This window comes from Trematomus bernacchii, unplaced genomic scaffold (genome assembly GCF_902827165.1).
Source record: "Trematomus bernacchii unplaced genomic scaffold, fTreBer1.1, whole genome shotgun sequence".
NCBI classification, from domain to species: domain Eukaryota; kingdom Metazoa; phylum Chordata; class Actinopteri; order Perciformes; family Nototheniidae; genus Trematomus; species Trematomus bernacchii.
Window position 1 is genome coordinate 1,010,001 of NW_022987733.1, and position 17,699 is coordinate 1,027,699.

Sequence of the window (17,699 nt, forward strand, 5' to 3'; positions counted from 1 at the left end):
GGTCTGTGTGAACGCCGCTCCGCAGTTTAATGCAGGGCCGTAACTAAGTTTTTAACGGGCCTAAAATGATATTTAAAATGATTCACTTTTAACTAATGTAATGCTCGTTTCGTTGCTTGAGAAGCTTTTAGACATAGTGTTTAGTTTAGTTTAGTTTAGTTTATTTTATTTTTTTCGAGCGTGTAAAACCAAAGAAAATACAAATGAAACAAAAGGTGATACAGACATGATACAGTACTATACAAATGAATGCAATAACAAAACGAAACATTTAATTAATAATTGAATAATCTGTAGTATCATTGTCTGATATCAATAAACAATAAACAACAAAGCTTTAGCTAATTACACGTCCGAAAAGGGGTCGGAAGAAGTTTACACTTATTTAATCCGACCCCTTCTCCCTTTTTTATTTTTTTTTAATTTTTTTACATCTTAATATATGTTAACATACAATATAAACGTATACTTATAATCTTGAATAATTTATATAATCATTCATATAATATATACAGGCAAGTTAGGACAATGGTCTCTATATATTTATATATATACATATGTACAGTGGCGGCCGGTGGTCTTTTTTTTTGGTGGGGCTCTTGATGTACCGTAAGTGACCTACCCGGGGGGTCCGGGGGGTTTTCCCCCGGAAACTTTTTTCGAGAAATGACCCCTTAAATGATGACTTCTGGTGATGTTAGAGGGGGGGGGGGAAAGGAGAAATCGAGGCTTAAAAATATGAGAAGACTGATCAATACCTCCATAATCTTCAGTGTGGAAAATATTATTTATCAACCTGAACATCTACTACTTTACCAGGAATTTGTGTTCTCAGAACTGGTCTGTTTTTTTCTTTCTTAAAACTGTTCATGTTTTATGAACCAACACCTTCACCAAGTAGCTTTACAGTGAACTGCATGTGAGATATAAAATTAATAGCATCTTTTCAGTAGCATTAATTATAAATATTTAAGTGGTTCAATACAAGTCACTACAGCATTTCAAACTGAACTGTGAATAAATGCAATTTAAAAAAAAATAACCACAGCACAAAATGTCATAAATTGTGTTTTTTCTTTGTTTCTCTGAGGATTATTTACAAACAGGCTTATTTACATATAGCAATAACTCAGAAATGAAAAAGCTACATCGTCTAACACGAACAACCACTTAGCATAATGATAATATATGTGTTATGTACAATGTAACTGGCAAGGCTAGAGCAAGAAAGAACATAAAGTTTGCAAAAGGTTTAAATAACTTCAAGTATCTGTCTTCAGATTACGTGGAGGTTTTAGTCCGATGGGAAGCAGATTTTAAGCGACACCGAAGATAAACCAAAAATGTGGTGGAGCTGCAAACCGTGTAGTGTTGCTGGGACAGAACAGGAGCTATAACCGTTGGAAAATACATCACAGACAATGCAACAAACGTGGAGACAGAACAATCACTTCTGTGATAAATGCCCACTTATTAATAAACTTCTAACAACCATGGGAAACCTCCTCTCTACATATAAAGTGATATCCAAGCATGGGAAACAAAAGACAGCATTTACCTGTTTGCATCCAGCTAGCCAAGCCTTTCTTGTGTACCAGCTACTTGTGAAGCCTCGTGTATAAATGTTGTCTTTTTCACGAGATTGCTGCGATATATTCAAATCGGGTTGGTCCGGTGCAAGGTCTTTAAGCAACAATTTATCTGCCAAACTTCTCCTTTCGAAAGGATTGGAGATTAGCTCTTGAACAGAATTAGCCGGGGACCGAGGTCCGGAGACTCCACCTGCACACGAAGCCATCCTCATCAACTACTGCGTCAACCGGATACGAGTCACTGTCCAAACTACTCACAGACTGCACTGGGCGCTGACATTGGCGCCCGGTGACCGTCATCTTTGACGACGCTGATTGGCTGAAATTATATTTTCGCGGCATAGTTTACACGTTACAGATAGCAACAGTCAGCTGCTGGTGGCTGCTGCTGCACTGGTTGAAGGCTCCTCTCTTAGCGCCCAGACGAGAGAAGGTGCATGGGCAAGGCCAGGCAGGAAACATGTGACTTATCAGTAACTTTAGACATCGTAACACAATTTTAAACGAGATTTTATTGTAGATTATACATTTTACTGATACCAATTATATAATATTTACCTTGTTCATTAAAAATAAAAATAAAAACATATATATTTTTTTAAACATATTTTTTTTTTTTAATTTTAATTTTAATTATTATTATTATTTTTTTTTTTCAATATGGGAAGAGGTGGGGCGGCGCCCCTAGCGCCCCTATGGACCGGCCGCCACTGCATATGTACATACACAAATTCATACAAACACAAATTCATGAATAAAATACAAAACAAGAATATAAACAGTTATGGTTTAGCAGTTTCATCCCTGTACCTTGTGAGAATTGTTTCTTTATACCTCTTTTTGAATAGTTTTATGTTTGAACATCCCTTTAGCTCCTCACTCAACTTGTTCCAGATCTTCACCCCACAAACAGAAACACAAAAACTTCTCTTTGTTGTGCGCACCCTAACATTAGTCAATATAAATGAACCCCGTAAATAATGATTCCCTTGTCTTTCATTGAACAATATCTGAATATTCCCAGGTAATTGAACGTTTTTTGCCTTAAACATGATTTGTGCGATTTGGAATTCAACAAGATCTGACAGTTTTAATAATTTTAGCTCTAAGAATAATGGGTTTGTATGATCCCTATAGCCGACATTTTTAATAATTCTTATTGCTCTTTTTTGTAGAATAAATAGGGATTGTGTTGTAGTTTTATAATTACTGCCCCAAACCTCTGCACAGTAAATTAAATAAGGTAAAACCAATGAACAGTAAAGAATGTAGAGGGAATTTTGATCAAGAATCTGTTTTGCCTTGTTTAATATTGCAATACTTCTTGAGACTTTGGAATGAATATGTTTTATGTGTGGTTTCCAGCTCAGTTTCTCATCAATTGTGATTCCAAGGAATTTATGTTCTTTAACTCTCTCAATGAAAATCCCATCTATCTTAATGGATGCTTGTGTATTGCTATTTCCAAATATGATTAATGTTGTTTTATTCAAGTTTAATGATAACTTATTACTGTTTAGCCATAACTTTAGTTTGCATATTTCAGCTGTGATCTCTTCCAATAGTAGCTGTACATTGTCCCCAGAACAAAATATATTAGTGTCATCAGCAAACAAAACAAACTTGAGTACTGTCGATACATTGCATATTTCATTAATATACATAATAAATAGTTTCGGCCCCAATACTGACCCCTGGGGGACACCGCATGTAATGTCCAAATATGAAGAACAACACTCTCCCAGCTTCACAAACTGTTGCCTGTTGGTTAAATAACTCCTTACCCATTCCAAAACTACACCCCTGATTCCATAACGTTCAAGTTTTTTTATTAATATGTCATGATTAATTGTGTCAAATGCCTTTTTTAGGTCAATGAATATTCCAATGGCATGTTTCTTTTGGTCAATTGAGCTAGTCATTTCTTCAAGTGAGTCTACTAAAGCCATCGATGTTGATCTATTGGCTCTGAATCCATATTGACTTTCGGTGAGAAGTTTGTGTTTTTCTATGAAATTGTCCAGTCTGTTATTGAAAAGCTTTTCAAGAATCTTTGAGAATTGTGGTAGAAGTGAGACAGGTCTGTAGTTTGTGAAGTGATGTTTGTTCCCAGCTTTGAACAAAGGTATGACTTTTGCTATTTTCATTTTGTTAGGAAATGCACCAGTTTGGAATGATAAGTTACATATGTGTGTTAATGGTTTTGAAATAACATCTATAACCTTTTTTAATACAGTCATGTCAATGTCATCACAATCGGTAGATTTTTTGTTTTTACATTTCGTTACAATATCAACTACTTCCCTTTCATGCACTGCTGTGAGGAACATTGAGAAAGGATTCAGTTTTATTAAGTTTTCCAGCTTTTTTTCTGATGTTCCTCCATCAGGGATTTTGTCTGCTAATTCAGGTCCAACATTTACAAAGAAATCATTGAAACTGTTGGATACAACATCCATATTTTCCTCTTCCTTATCCTTGTCAATGAAGTAAGTAGGATAACTCCTTTTTCTAGACCCATTTTTTATAATACTATTCAGTATGCTCCATATTTCTTTAATGTTGTTTTTATTTTTGTCCAGTATTTTCCGATAGTATTCACTTTTGCAGGTCCTTATTATAATTGTTAATTTATTTTTATATTTTTTATATCTAATCTCTGTCTCTTTTGTTTTATTTCGCATGAAATCTCTATACAATGAATTTTTCTTCTTACAGGCATTTTGTAAACCCCTTGTGATCCATGGACATTCTGCATATTTCATTTTTCTACTGTATTTGACAATTGGGCAGTATGTATTATATAGTGATAAAAAAATTCTCAGGAATTGATCATATGCACTGTCAATATTGTTTTCTTTGTTTAAATCATCCCATCTTTGTGCCAGTAAGGCATTTTTTAAAGCGTTCATTGCTTCCTCTGATCTAACTTGTCTGTATTGAATAGCTTTGTCCGGCATGTTATTACTATAGTATCTGTCATAAACTGCAAATACTGGTAGGTGGTCACTTATATCATTTATTAAGAGTCCACTTACTGTATTGTTTTCTATGTCATTTGTGAATATATTGTCTATGAGAGTAGCACAGTGCGATGTGATTCTGCTGGGTCTAGTAATTTTTGGATATAAACCCATACTGTACATTGTGTTGATAAATTCTTCTGTCATGCTGTGATTATTTGGATTTAGAAGGTCAATATTGAAGTCACCACAAATGAAAACTGTTTTATGAATCACTTTTGAGAATATTTCCTCCATCCAGTCCTTGAAAATCTCAATACTAGAGCCGGGTGCTCTATATATACAACTGATGATTACATTTTTCGTTTTTTCTTTGCAGATTTCAATCGTGATACATTCCAATACATTATCAATCACTGTTGACATATAATTCATCACTTTACATTTTAAAGTATTGTCCACATACAAGGCTACTCCTCCTCCACCCTTGTTTTGTCTATTTATGTATCTGAGTTCATAGCCCTCCAGCTCAAAGTCTATGCCTTTGTCCTCCGTGATCCACGTTTCAGATATGGCAATGATGCTAAATGTTTGTTGAAACTGATTTAAATATTCCTTGATGAGATTAAAGTTTGCATACATGCTTCTGCTGTTGAAGTGAATAATAGATAGCTTGCCCTCTGATGATATGCTCTGGTTGTACTGTTGATCAGTGTAATAACAGCATTTGTTGATGATAGAAGAGAAGAAATTATTGTCCGGGTCTATTTCATAATCCAGATCTTTGTTTTATAGTCAGTGTATTCAAATGTTTTTAGCAACAGATGGTCTTGTTCCTTGATCATCTGAGACATATTAATATTTTCCCCTTTTGAAGATGATTGCCTCCATTCAGTGTGAGTCATGGTTGTGTGTAAGTGCTTGTTACCTTATGTGTGGTCCAGAACATGAAGATTATTGGTATTTATCCAGATCCTCCATGTTTCTGATGACCAGTACTTTGGCCTCCTCAGGTGTTCCGTTTAGCTTTATAAATATTTTGCAGTTTGTTGTCCAGGTGTTCTGAATTTTCTTCTGTTTTTTCATGAAGCGAGCCTTTCTGGCTATGTCGCCGTTGTACTTGGTCAGATGCTCGTTGATGAAGACATCTGATCCTTTCAGCTTCCTTCCTTGTTTGAGTAAGGCCGTTTTGTGTTTCCTGTTCACAAACCTGATGAGAATAGCCGGTTTGTTGCCAGCGTTACTCCTTGGCAGGGGGTGGCATGCCTCGATGTTCTCACAGCCCAGTTCGATCCCCTTGGACTGGAGGAAAGCAGCCACCTGTTGCTCCGTGGAGCTGACATCAAGCTCCCCGGGCTCACTCCTGTTGTCAACGGTCACAGCCCGAGCGTATGGCCGGGGTTTTATGTTGAGCCCGGTAACGATAACATTGTTCATCCTAGTATATTGCTCAAGGTCCTCCACTCTGCTCTCCAGGTAAGTTATCCTCTTGTCCTTCTCAGCATTCTGGATCCGCAGATCCTTAACCTCTTTTACAAGGTCCAAAATGTTTTTCTGCTGCAACCTGACAGCAAAAATGTCCTCCGCCAGGAAGTCGAGCGACTTTTTAATGTCCTCGACCTCCTCCGCAGCGATGGTTTTCTTTGGACCCATGAAGTACTTTGATAGAATCCAGCGATTAAGATGTTATATTGTATGTTACGCATGCACAAAAGTAAGTTTGTCAATAGTCGCAAAAACTTCGCTCTGCACCAGTGGCGGCCGGCCCATAGGGGCGCTAGGGGCGCCGCCCCCCCTCTTCCCACATTAAAAATAAAAAAAATAAAAAAAAAATATATATATATATTTAAAAAATATATTTTTTATTTTTATTTTTATTTTTAATAAACAAGGTAAATATTATATAATTGGTATCAGTAAAATGTATAATCTACAATAAAATCTCGTTTAAAATTGTGTTACGATGTCTAAAGTTACTGATAAGTCACATGTTTCCTGCCTGGCCTTGCCCGTGTATCATTACTCCCTCTCGTCTGGGCGCTATGCACAGCGCCCAGATGAGAGTGCAGCAAGTGCAGCAGAAGCCAACTGTTGCTATCTTTAAACTATGCCGCCGAAACATAATTTCAGCCAATCAGCGTCGTCAAATCTGATGGTCACAGGGCTCCTACGTGAGCGCCCGGTGAAGTCTGTGAGTTGTTTGGACTCGTATCCAAGGAGACAAAACAGGAAGCTGTCATACACTCTGGAAGCTACCATTAGCAGCTAATGAAAACTCCGTTTTTGACATAAAAATTGAATTATGGATCATCAATAATTTGTGACAGACACATTGGATTAACCTTCAGCTGCGTTTTTCTCGTTTTTGATCAGAATTGTTATTCTGCAAAAGGTGAGCATATCTCCGTGTTTTGCTACCTAAAGCTACGTCGTGTGATGTCTGTATTTGCTTCCCCTGTCGCGAGTTCTGATCGCTCAGTGATGATACTTATATTTCTAGAATCTGGAATCTCAGCTTGTTAGCACAGTTTATGCTGTAGAAACTATGTCCAGGACAAGGTGTTTGGAAGTTTTGGAAGATTCATAGCTAACCACACTGAAGTTATGGAGGTATTGATCAGTCTTCTCATATTTTTAAGCCTCAAATTGTCCTCCCCCCCCCCCCCCCCCCCCCCCCCCCCTCCTCTAACATCACCAGAAGTCATAATTTAGGGGGTCTTTTCTCAAAAAAATTCCCCCTAGTATTGTTTGATCACCATTTCCACAGCCCCACCTAAAATATTTTCCACCAGCTGCCACTGCTCTGCACGCTGTTGCTCCTGCCCCCTCCTCCACAGGAAGTGTCACCTAGTGTAGGTTTGTTTTAGTACAGTTTTAGGGAAACAAAAGTTAGGGAGGCTGCTGGGGGGGGCAAGGCTCAGTGGGGGGGCAGCTGCCCCCCCGTAGATCCGCCCCTGGGGGGGGGGGGGGGCTTTTATATAGAAACAAATCCTTATCCTGTGCATTCACACTAAATATGAACCTGCAAACTATAAACGTCCTCTTTAATTGACACCAAAAGGATGATTTGTGGTTGAAACCTTCTTTTAAATCTTTTCTTTTTACCCTCCAACAGATGTGTCTCAATGGAGAAGAAGAAACCTCCGATTCCTTAAGGCCCTGACACACCAGGCCGAAATTGGCCGTTTTCGTTAGTCGGGCGACGAAGCGTGCCCTGTCGCCCAAACTCAATTTGGTGTGTCCCGCACCGTCGGCCGTGACACGCCTTATTTGGCCTTTCATGGCCGACGCACGGCCGATTCAACATGCGTCGGCCACAGGCAGTCGGAAAAAGAAATCACTCTGATTGGCTGTTCAGCTAGCGAATCAGTGCATGAGAAGCGAAACGGTTGCTTGAGAATGTCTTCCACAAGCAACACTCCAATGGCTGATAGCTCCTGGCTGATAGCTCCTGGCTGATAGCTCCAGTACCGCACGAAACATGTTTTTGATGGACGAGAGTGAAAATGGAAAGCACACGCTATTTGTTGTTTGTTTAGATCACGCAGTCTGTTCTTCTTCTCTGTCTTCCGGTTGTTGCCTCTTTTGAATGATGAATACACACTACCGCCGCCTGCTGGTAAGGACAGTTATTGCCACTCACGCATGCGCAGTTCGTACGTGCTCGGCTGAAGTCTTTGCGGTGTGTTCCAGTGCGACACATGGCCAAGACGCAGGAGAACACGGCGACGCAACAGTCGGCGTCGGCGAGTTCTCTGGTGACTGCTTGGTGTGTCAGGGCCTTTAGAGTCCATCGAGGTGAGTTCCTCCGAGGAGACGTCCCCCGCTGTGTCGCCTTCCCAGGATCCCCCCCCCACAGGACCCCATCACAGAGACACCCCTACCTAACGTGATCCAGGAAACTGAACCTCCTTCTTCACTCCCTTCCTCCCCTCCTCATCTCCTTCCCTCCTCTCCTCTCAGAGGACCCTCAGACCTCCACAGACCCCCTCCCTCTCCTCCCTGAAGACCCAGCAAACATAGCTCTGTTTGTGGATGTTTCTCCGAGCGCTGACCTCCTGACCGTCCTTCCACATGTGGACGCCTCCCCCTCCCCCCTGCAGAGTTTCCTCACCCTTTCTCCACAGCAGCCCCCACCCTAAAGATCCCTCTAAGCACCGCCCTCACCGGGGTCCCTGTTTGCGTCACGTTCCAGTTCTACACCCCAGAACCAGAACCAGAACCCAGAGGAGAAAGCAAGTGATCCAAAGAGACTAAGTGAAGTGTTTTGGCCGTGCTGCTCTCTGACAGAGGGTCTGTGAGGGTCTGAACGTATCTCTGAATAAAATAAAATACATCATTGCAGTCTGGTTATTATGTACTTTATAACTCTATCATCTTTATTTTCCATTTCATTGTATTTTTTAACGACTTTCTTTATTGTTTTAATCTATTTTATTTTCACATTTTTATCAATTGCTTGTCAAAGCCTTTGAAGTGTATCAGAGGAGCTCTAAAAGCTGCTATATCATTGTTTTAAATGTGATAATTGGTCATAATTTTATCGTTATTTTTACTTTACTTCCTTTATTCTACCTATTTCTATTATTAAGATTTAATCATTTATTTAATCATAATTTTTAATTCACTGTATTTTCACTTAAATGTTGTTTATTATGACTTTTATTAGTTTTATTTTCAACATTGTACCACTTTGTAGCATCCTCATGTTTGTCAATTGGTCGTCAAACACAGATTCATAAAGTGTTTTTGTTATATCATCAGTTTTATTTTCTATTTCCCAATAATTATCGTTGATCATTATCCAATCCAATCCACTTTAGTTCTATAGCACATTTAAAACAACAGAGTTGAACAAAGTGCTGTACATCAACAACTGTATAAAAACATAGCATGAATACATAAAAAACAGACAGGACATGAAACAAATGTAAAACACGAGACACTGAAACCAGATCAGAAGCCACAGACTGATAACTCTCCTACATGACGTACAAACAGTACAAAACAGAAGTAAGGTAAAAACCCAAATGTAAAAGCACAAGTGTCACCTGGTCTGTAAATGCAAGGGAAAAGAAGTGGGTTTTTAAACGAGATTTAAAAACAGACAGAGTTGGAGCAAGTCTAACCTGGAGGGGCAATTCGTTCCATACTTTTGGAGCTGCAACAGCAAACGCTCTGTCTCCTCGCTGCTCTAACCGTGATTTAGGGACGACCAGAAGGAGTCTGTCAGCAGACCTCAGTGACCGTGTGGGTGTGTATGGTTTTAAAAGATCTGCCAGGTACGGTGTGGCTAAACCGTTTATTTTATTGCGAACAATAACATTTTAAATTGTATTCTAAAACTGACTGGTAGCGAATGTAAAGAGGTGAGTACAGGCGTAATATGTTCACGCCTGCCTGTCCTTGTAAGGAGGCGTGCAGCAGCATTCTGGACCAGCTGTAGGCGAGACAGGGAAGCCTTGCTTACTCCAATGTACAGAGCGTTGCAGTAATCCAGTTTAGTGGATATAAAACAATGTATTACTTTCTCAAAGTCATTCAAAGAAAGGAAAGGCTTGACCTTTGCTAAAATTCTTTATGACTTGTTTTATTTTACACCACTTTTAACATCCTAATTGTTGTTGTTTGTCAAACACAAGTCTAAATATCCGACTCCACTTGGCTTCACATTTATTACGTTTCCTTAAATCTGTGTTTTATTCGTTATAAATGTTGCTAATGATGGAGCTTTATATGAGCGTCTGAAAGCGTAATCTGATTAAATGTCATTATCTTTGTCAATAAATCGTTCCGAGGAGAACACAGTAAAACAAGATCTTCGTAAAATTCTGTATTTTATTGGGTGTTTGTATTAATTAATACAAGTTCATTATTAATTAAGGAAAAAGGCAAGACCAGGAACATATCTCCATAGCAACAAGACATTTTCTCTGCTGGTTTGAGAGATTTAGCACATTGAAACGCCCGATCAGTGATTCCTTTTTAATCTGGAAGGTAAGAATTCTGTTCTTTTCTATGAAGTCTGAGCGCTTTGATTACAGCGAGGTGTTTGAGGGCTGGGTAAAATAGGCTTGTGAGATTAGAGCGAAGTGATTGGTTAAGCTGGGGAGTGACGCCCCCGATCACTTATTGAGAAGAGAGAGAGTAGTAACATGGAAATAGTGAATGAATGAGTAAAGACGGTCTTCCTGGTTGAACTTGCGCTGAGCTTCATTTAGTCTCAGATCACTTCCACATGTTCTCCATCAGCTTCGTATGGCACCTTGGACATAATACAAGAAGAACATCCTTTTTGTTTTTGAAAGACAAACCTTTATTAATGATCCAAACATTTAATTTGATCACACATCCCATCAGTAAAGTCTGTTCAATGATTTCATGATCAGTTTCACTTTATCCACACCATACATGTGTTTCATCTCAGCTATTTCAAACAGAATCACACATGATTTCCTTATTGATTATTATCATGATAAGTTATGTTCTATAAAACATCAGAGTACCCACTTTCTATTTGGATAACAACAACAACAACAACAATTAGTCTGCAAAACAATAACATTTGATTTCCCAAGCTAAGACTCTAAGCTATTTAAAACAGGATAATACATGATTTCCTTATTGATTATGATCATGACAGTAAGTAATATCATTTTAAATAAACATTGTATGATGAAATAAGTGTTATAACCATCTGGGGACTCATGTGTAGTTAATTTGGGCAACAATAATATTTAATCCGTCAATAAATGTCTATATTGTTTTAGAAAGTGGGCAGAATAAAATGTATACAATAAAAGAAGCTCTGCTGCTTTGTCTCTGAAGACTCGTGCATTACAAGAGAAACAACAACATGAATCAAAAGAAATATCCAACACATATTTAGAGCAAAGTTTACATATCAGTTCAGGTGAACAAGGATCCTCCTGAGCAGTGACAGCCTCCATGGCTACACAGACCCAGGAAGGAGCCGGAAGAAAGTCCAACATTTACAGAACAACTCGTGAGAAGATGTTGAAGCCCCACCCATCATGTTTGATTGACAGCTGATCTCTGCACAGTGAAGACATGGTCAATCAGCTCTGATGGTCACACGGTGAGTTTAAGAAGTAGAAGAGTTCCTCCAATGACTTCAGGCTATTTGAGTTTACAAAACTCAGCAGTGTCTCCATAATAACCATTAAGACAAACTCCAGCATGTAGCGGCTGAGTGAATGTGGTCTGGACTCTGTGGAGGAGAGTCATGGTTTCAGAGACGCTGTAGAAGGACAGAACACCTGCTCTGTGATCCAGGTACACTCCTACTCTGGAGGACGGAGGACCTGAGACGGGAGTGCTGATACGGTTGTAACGAAATGAATAACTGTCTTGGTCACAATCTAAGGACCAAGATTTGTCATTGAATCCAAATACACTTTCAGTCCCTGCTCTACTGATATTCTTGTATGCGATTGCTACATAAACTCCTCTCCCTCTCCACTCCACCTCCCAGTAACAACGTCCAGTCAGACTCTCTCTACTCAGGACCTGAGGATAATTATAATCAGTGAATCTGTCTGGGTGACGAGAATAAGACTGTTGTTGCATGAGTGTTGCTTTTCTGCTCCCCTCAGATAATAACAGCTGTGTGTATGCTGTGTTTGGATCCAGTGTGATCTCCTGTGAATATTGTAAGAACCCAGCTCTGGTGGTGGGCTCTGCTGCTGACAGTAAAACCTCCACTTCGGTCGGTGAGACGTTTGTCCATTCCTCTCTCAGGACGTCCTGTAGTTTGTCTCTGACTGCTGACAGGGCCGCCGTCACGTCCTCAAAGTAGCTCAGAGGACGGATGTTGATGCTGGATGAGTGTGTAGGTTCACTGAGGGCTGACAGTGAGCGGTAGCTGTGCAGAAACTGGTTGTGATCCTCTGTGTGAGACAGCAGCTTCAGCTCAGTGTCTCTCCTCTTCAGCTCAGAGATCTCCTGCTCCAGCTTCTCCTGAAGCTCTTTGACTCGACTCACTTCACTCTTCTGCTGGGATCTGACCTGCTGCTTCACATCAGAGCTTCTTTTCTCCATGAGACGGATCAGCTCATTGAACATCTTCTCACTGTCCTCCACTGCTTTATCAGCAGAGCCATTGATGGCCTCCACCTCCTGCTGAAGCAGCTTCACCTCCTTCTCTCCGTCCTGGATTCTCTGCTGGATGTTTAGTCGACTCCCCTCCAGCTCTCTCTGCCTCTCAGTCCTTTCTGCTGCAGCTGACACCGTGTCGTGGCCTTTGTGTTCGTCCACAGAGCAGAGAGAACAGATACACTGCTGATCAGTGCGGCAGAACAGCTTCATCACCTCGTCGTGACGAGAGCAGATGTTCTCCTGGAGCTTCTTGGAGGGCTCCACCAGCTTGTGTTTTTTAAAGACATGTAATTCATTATGACCCTGGAGGTGTTTGTCACAGTAAGAGGCCAGACACACCAGACAGGACTTACAGGCTCTCAGTTTCCTCCCAGTGCAGACATCACAGGCCACATCTTCAGCTCCAGCATAGCAGTGATCAGCAGGAGCAGGTGGGGGTCCAGTCTTCTTCAGCTCCTCCACTAAAGCTGCTAACATGGTGCTTTTCAGCAGGACAGGCCTCGGTGTGAAGCTCTGCCTACACTGAGGGCAGCTGTGGATCTTCTTCTCATCCTCTCCGTCCCAGAAGCCTGTAATACACTTCATGCAGTAGCTGTGTCCACAGGTAGTAGTCACCGGATCCTTCAGTAGATCCAGACAGATCGAACAAGATAACATTTCCCGGTCCAGCTGAACTCCTTTCTGCGCCATTTCACCTCTCAGTAGCAGCGAGTGTGTGAGTTTCACTTCCTGAGAGCTGAAACTATGAGCTGTGATCTGAGCAGCATGTGTGTGCGCAGTGAATGTGGCCTATCAGCTCTTGTACTTTCCCCACATGTTGGTTACACCCCTCCTCCTCAGTGTGGATCTGAAGGGGAGGAACCAGGAAACACAGAGTGGAGCTGGCTGTGTCTGAGAGCAGGAAGGAGAGGGAGGGCTTATCAAACTCTGAGTCATTCCAGGAGGAGGAGCAGCGCTCAGACTCTGGCCGACACAGAGCCTCGGTTACAACCTGCTCTTCATTTGAAAAGAGCTTTTAGTTGTAAAATAAGTTGGTAAACTTACAAAATCTGAAGGAGGTTAAATACTTGTTTCCTCCTCTGTAAATGTATAGCCTCAATGTCCTGAGATAGCTGATCGATTTAATAGTTGGATGTACAGAAAGTCATTTTTTACTGTAAGTAGTAGCAGTAGTAGTAGTAGTAGTAGTAGTAGTAGTAGTAGTAGTAGTAGTAGTAGTAGTAGTTGTAGTAGTAGTAGTAGTAGTAGTAGTAGTAGTTGTAGTAGTAGTTGTTGTTGTTGTTGTAGTAGTAGTAGTAGTAGTAGTAGTAGTAGTTGTAGTAGTAGTAGTAGTAGTAGTAGTAGTAGTTGTAGTAGTAGTAGTAGTAGTAGTAGTTGTAGTAGTAGTAGTAGTAGTAGTTGTAATATTGTGTGTGTGTGTGGGGGGGGGGCTTTTATATAGAAACAAATCCTTATCCTGTGCATTCACACTAAATATGAACCTGCAAACTATACACGTCCTCTTTAATTGACACCAAAATGATGATTTGTGGTTGAAAACTTCTTTTAAATCTTTTCTTTTTACCCTCCAACAGATGTGTCTCAATGGAGAGTCCATGGAGGTGAGTTCCTCCGAGGAGACGTCCCCCGCTGTGTCCCCTTCCCAGGATCCCCCCCCCACAGGACCCCATCACAGAGACACCCCTACCTAACGTGATCCAGGACACTGAACCGCCTTCTTCACTCCCTTCCTCCCCTCCTCATCTCCTTCCCTCCTCTCCTCTCAGAGGACCCTCAGGCCTCCACAGACCCCCCCCCCCTCTCCTCCCTGAAGACCCAGCAAACATAGCTCTGTTTGTGGACGTTTCTCCGAGCACTGACCGCGCTATGCGGGTACAGGGACATTATGGCCGGTGTAGCAGGGTTGGGAAACAATTAACGCCAAGTGTAAGAACTCCGCTTGATGTTTTTCACTGTTTGGGTGAAAACATCATGGCGGAGCACGCGTTCCCACGGGAGTGCGCCGCAGCGCGTTCAAGGACCTCAGTGGAGAGTCGGCCCTTTTCTGTGTCGACCCCCCATGGGCAGAGCTTCCCTTCACGGGGAGTTTTTGCGGCGGGGCGGGTCGCCAGAGAGTACCACAGCTTTATTGCTGGGGCCCCACAGTTGATTGCACATCCCCTAACACAGTGTTATGGGAATGGGAAACGCAGCTGCGTGTTAACAGAGTGGATGAACAGGACGCTGAGACTGAGTTGTTTACTCTAGTTTTGCAGCATCCCTCCTCCGTTCACAGGCATAAGAGAGGCAAAGCGATCATCCCAACTCCGGGGATTTCCGGCTGGGGACTTCAGGTGGCAGTATACGCCGTGAAGTGGTTTGCGGCCTGCCAGTAAACCCAAAGCAGAAGAAGAAGAAGTGACGTCAGCGGCTTCATTTGCGTAATCTTCCCTCAGGAACTTATTCCGGTGTGAACGCGATCTGTACTTAGTTCCATGGGGGTACTAAGTGTTGGCACTAAGTACGGCAAAGTACTTGGTGTGAAAGCGGCTCTTATTAGAAATGGTAGTAACTCATTAATAAATGGGAATGTGTTTCACACTTTACAATAAGGCTCCCTTTTGGCAACTATAAATGTTAGTAACCTGTAAATAAATAGTCATAAGAGATGCCAAGAAACATCAATTTGGATGGGGGGGGGAGAATCAACTCAGTGAACAACAGATACCAAGGATGCTGACTGATGAAGGAGACGAAGTAAGCTAGGTAGCCAATATAAGGCTTAGCAGTACAGATAAATATAGGCTCACTGTTTGGCAAGATGACTAAGCCTTATATTGGCTACCTAGCTTACTTCGTCTTCTTCACCAGCCAGCATCCTTGGTATCTGTTGCTCACTGAGTTGATTCTCGCTAAGTAGCCAATATAAGGCTTAGTCATCTTGCCAAATAGTGAGCCTGTGTTGACGTATGAAAACTATGTTAGAACTGGTTTATAAATGGTTCTTATGAATGATTAATAAAGTGTTTACAACCTAATTCATAACCTAATTATGAATCCTTTATAAGGGTAGTCTTATTGTAAAGTGGTACCGACAAATGTACCTTTGAGAGGATAGAAATAAATGATAAGGACATTTAGTGTGTGCTGGTCATGGGCGTCACTTTGTTCGAAAAAGTGGTGGGGACATTTTCTACAGATTTAACATCATCATAGCAGTGTGTTTTTAAATCAATGAACGCCCAACTATAGGTCTTGCTGTGATGTGATTTGGCGTGAATTGTTACCTTTATGCACACAACTAGCACACAGGTATGGAGGACAGGACATGACATGAGTAAACTAATTAATAAATGCATAAATACAAGAAAACTAATTAAACAAATACAAAAAATTGGAAATAAATACAAGAATAAATAAATACAAGTTGACAATATAACAGAACACACATTATATATATTTTATGTATTTATACATTTATTTTCACTTACATTTATATATTTATACATTTCTGTGTCTGTGCGTGTTTCACAGAAGGTGGTTTTGCTTGGTAGCCTCCTTGTATAACAAATGTACTTTCCATTGCTCCGAAGGTTTCACCAAGTGCCCTGTGTCTTTAACAATATCTTTGAGTTGCTGCTATCATATTTTATTTCACTTCCTCTGACCAGTCCCACTTTTATTTGAAGCTTTGTGTCAAGTTGTAACCGTAAGTTTGGTAAAGTTGGAAAGATACAAAGGCTTAATTCCATTGTTTCTAAAGGACATATTAAAGAAACCTGACTCCAGATGCTCAGGTAGCCTTGTGTTTTTCTGGAACAGATGTGAAAAATAATATAATACAATCATAAAAACTAACTCGAAAAAAAAACATATTTAATATTCAACATTTTATTTTTCTGAAACAAAAAAAATAAGAATTAAATACAATACTTTAGCAAAAAATTTTATATAAAACGTGAACAAATATATTAAATTAAAAAATAACAATTACAATACACAAAGGTACAGGACTTTTTATGTTTTCATTTCCTTTATTATCTTTGTGAGTTTTCATGTTTTTAAATGTTGTCTAAAGGGGGCACCTCCAAGGGACAGACAAAAAAAACAAGGTCATGTGATCCAATGATTTCAAATCAATCCTGCCTGTTCAAGCTGCTGTATAGCTCAGTGGTTAAATTGGGCAGTCCATATCTAAAGCTCTGTGACACGGGGGTTCGAATCCCGGTAGACGTTTGGGCTAAGGGGAATAGGGGGGTTAGGGTTAGGGGGTCAAACTAAATCTGTCTGGCCATAAAATATAATTAAAAAAAATATTAGAATATTCACGAAAATTAAGCAAATGCAATCAAAAATAAAAATAAATCCTTGATGCAAAAGCATATTAGATCTTAATCAGATGTTATTAATCTAGCAAAACCACCAGGGGAAGTGTTAGGAGATGTGTGAAGTGATTTTGGTAGAACTTGACTTTATGACAGAGACTTTATTTAATAATGCATTGCAGTCTGCTTACCAGTTAAAGAAAGACAACAATTGAAATGGAGCAACACGGACTTGAGCGCTACAAGATTTAATGGTTTTAAAATTGTAGTCACATTATTGGAACATTAGAAAAGAGGATTTGTGTTGGTGGATGTATTTATTAAAAATAAAAATTACAAAATGACTAAATGTCAACCATCTTCATATCGTCTCTCCATTTAATCGACTTTTTTATTTTTTAACCCGTTCCTATTTGTCGGATCCAGTCAGATGACATGGGACAGATCATGTGATCCAGCTGCTGTTTAGAATTTTCCTGTTTACTGTTGTTTAGATCTCTGTTTTGAGGCGTGTTACTGGATATCTTTTTCTAGAAATGTCTGGTTCTGCATAGAGGATCTTTTATTTGTCAGTCACTTTACAGATGTTTTATCTTCAAGGTCATCTCTATATTTGAGTTACTCTACTATTTCTATTTCTATTGTGAGATGTCTATATTTTAGAATAGTTTATTTCTACTCTTTTCATTTGTTTTTTATGTGCAATGCCTAGTTTTGTTTTG

General features: G+C 40.1%; 1 protein-coding gene across 1 annotated transcript; it reads right to left on the bottom strand.

Annotated features, from left to right (window-relative positions):
• Positions 1-10,847: 10,847 nt before the first annotated feature.
• LOC117494854 (tripartite motif-containing protein 16-like) lies at positions 10,848-13,439 on the bottom strand. The gene has a single exon (XM_034145845.1). It carries the CDS (start codon positions 13,361-13,363, stop codon positions 11,696-11,698), a length of 1,668 nt encoding a protein of 555 aa, XP_034001736.1. The 5' UTR covers positions 13,364-13,439; the 3' UTR covers positions 10,848-11,695.
• Positions 13,440-17,699: the final 4,260 nt, after the last annotated feature.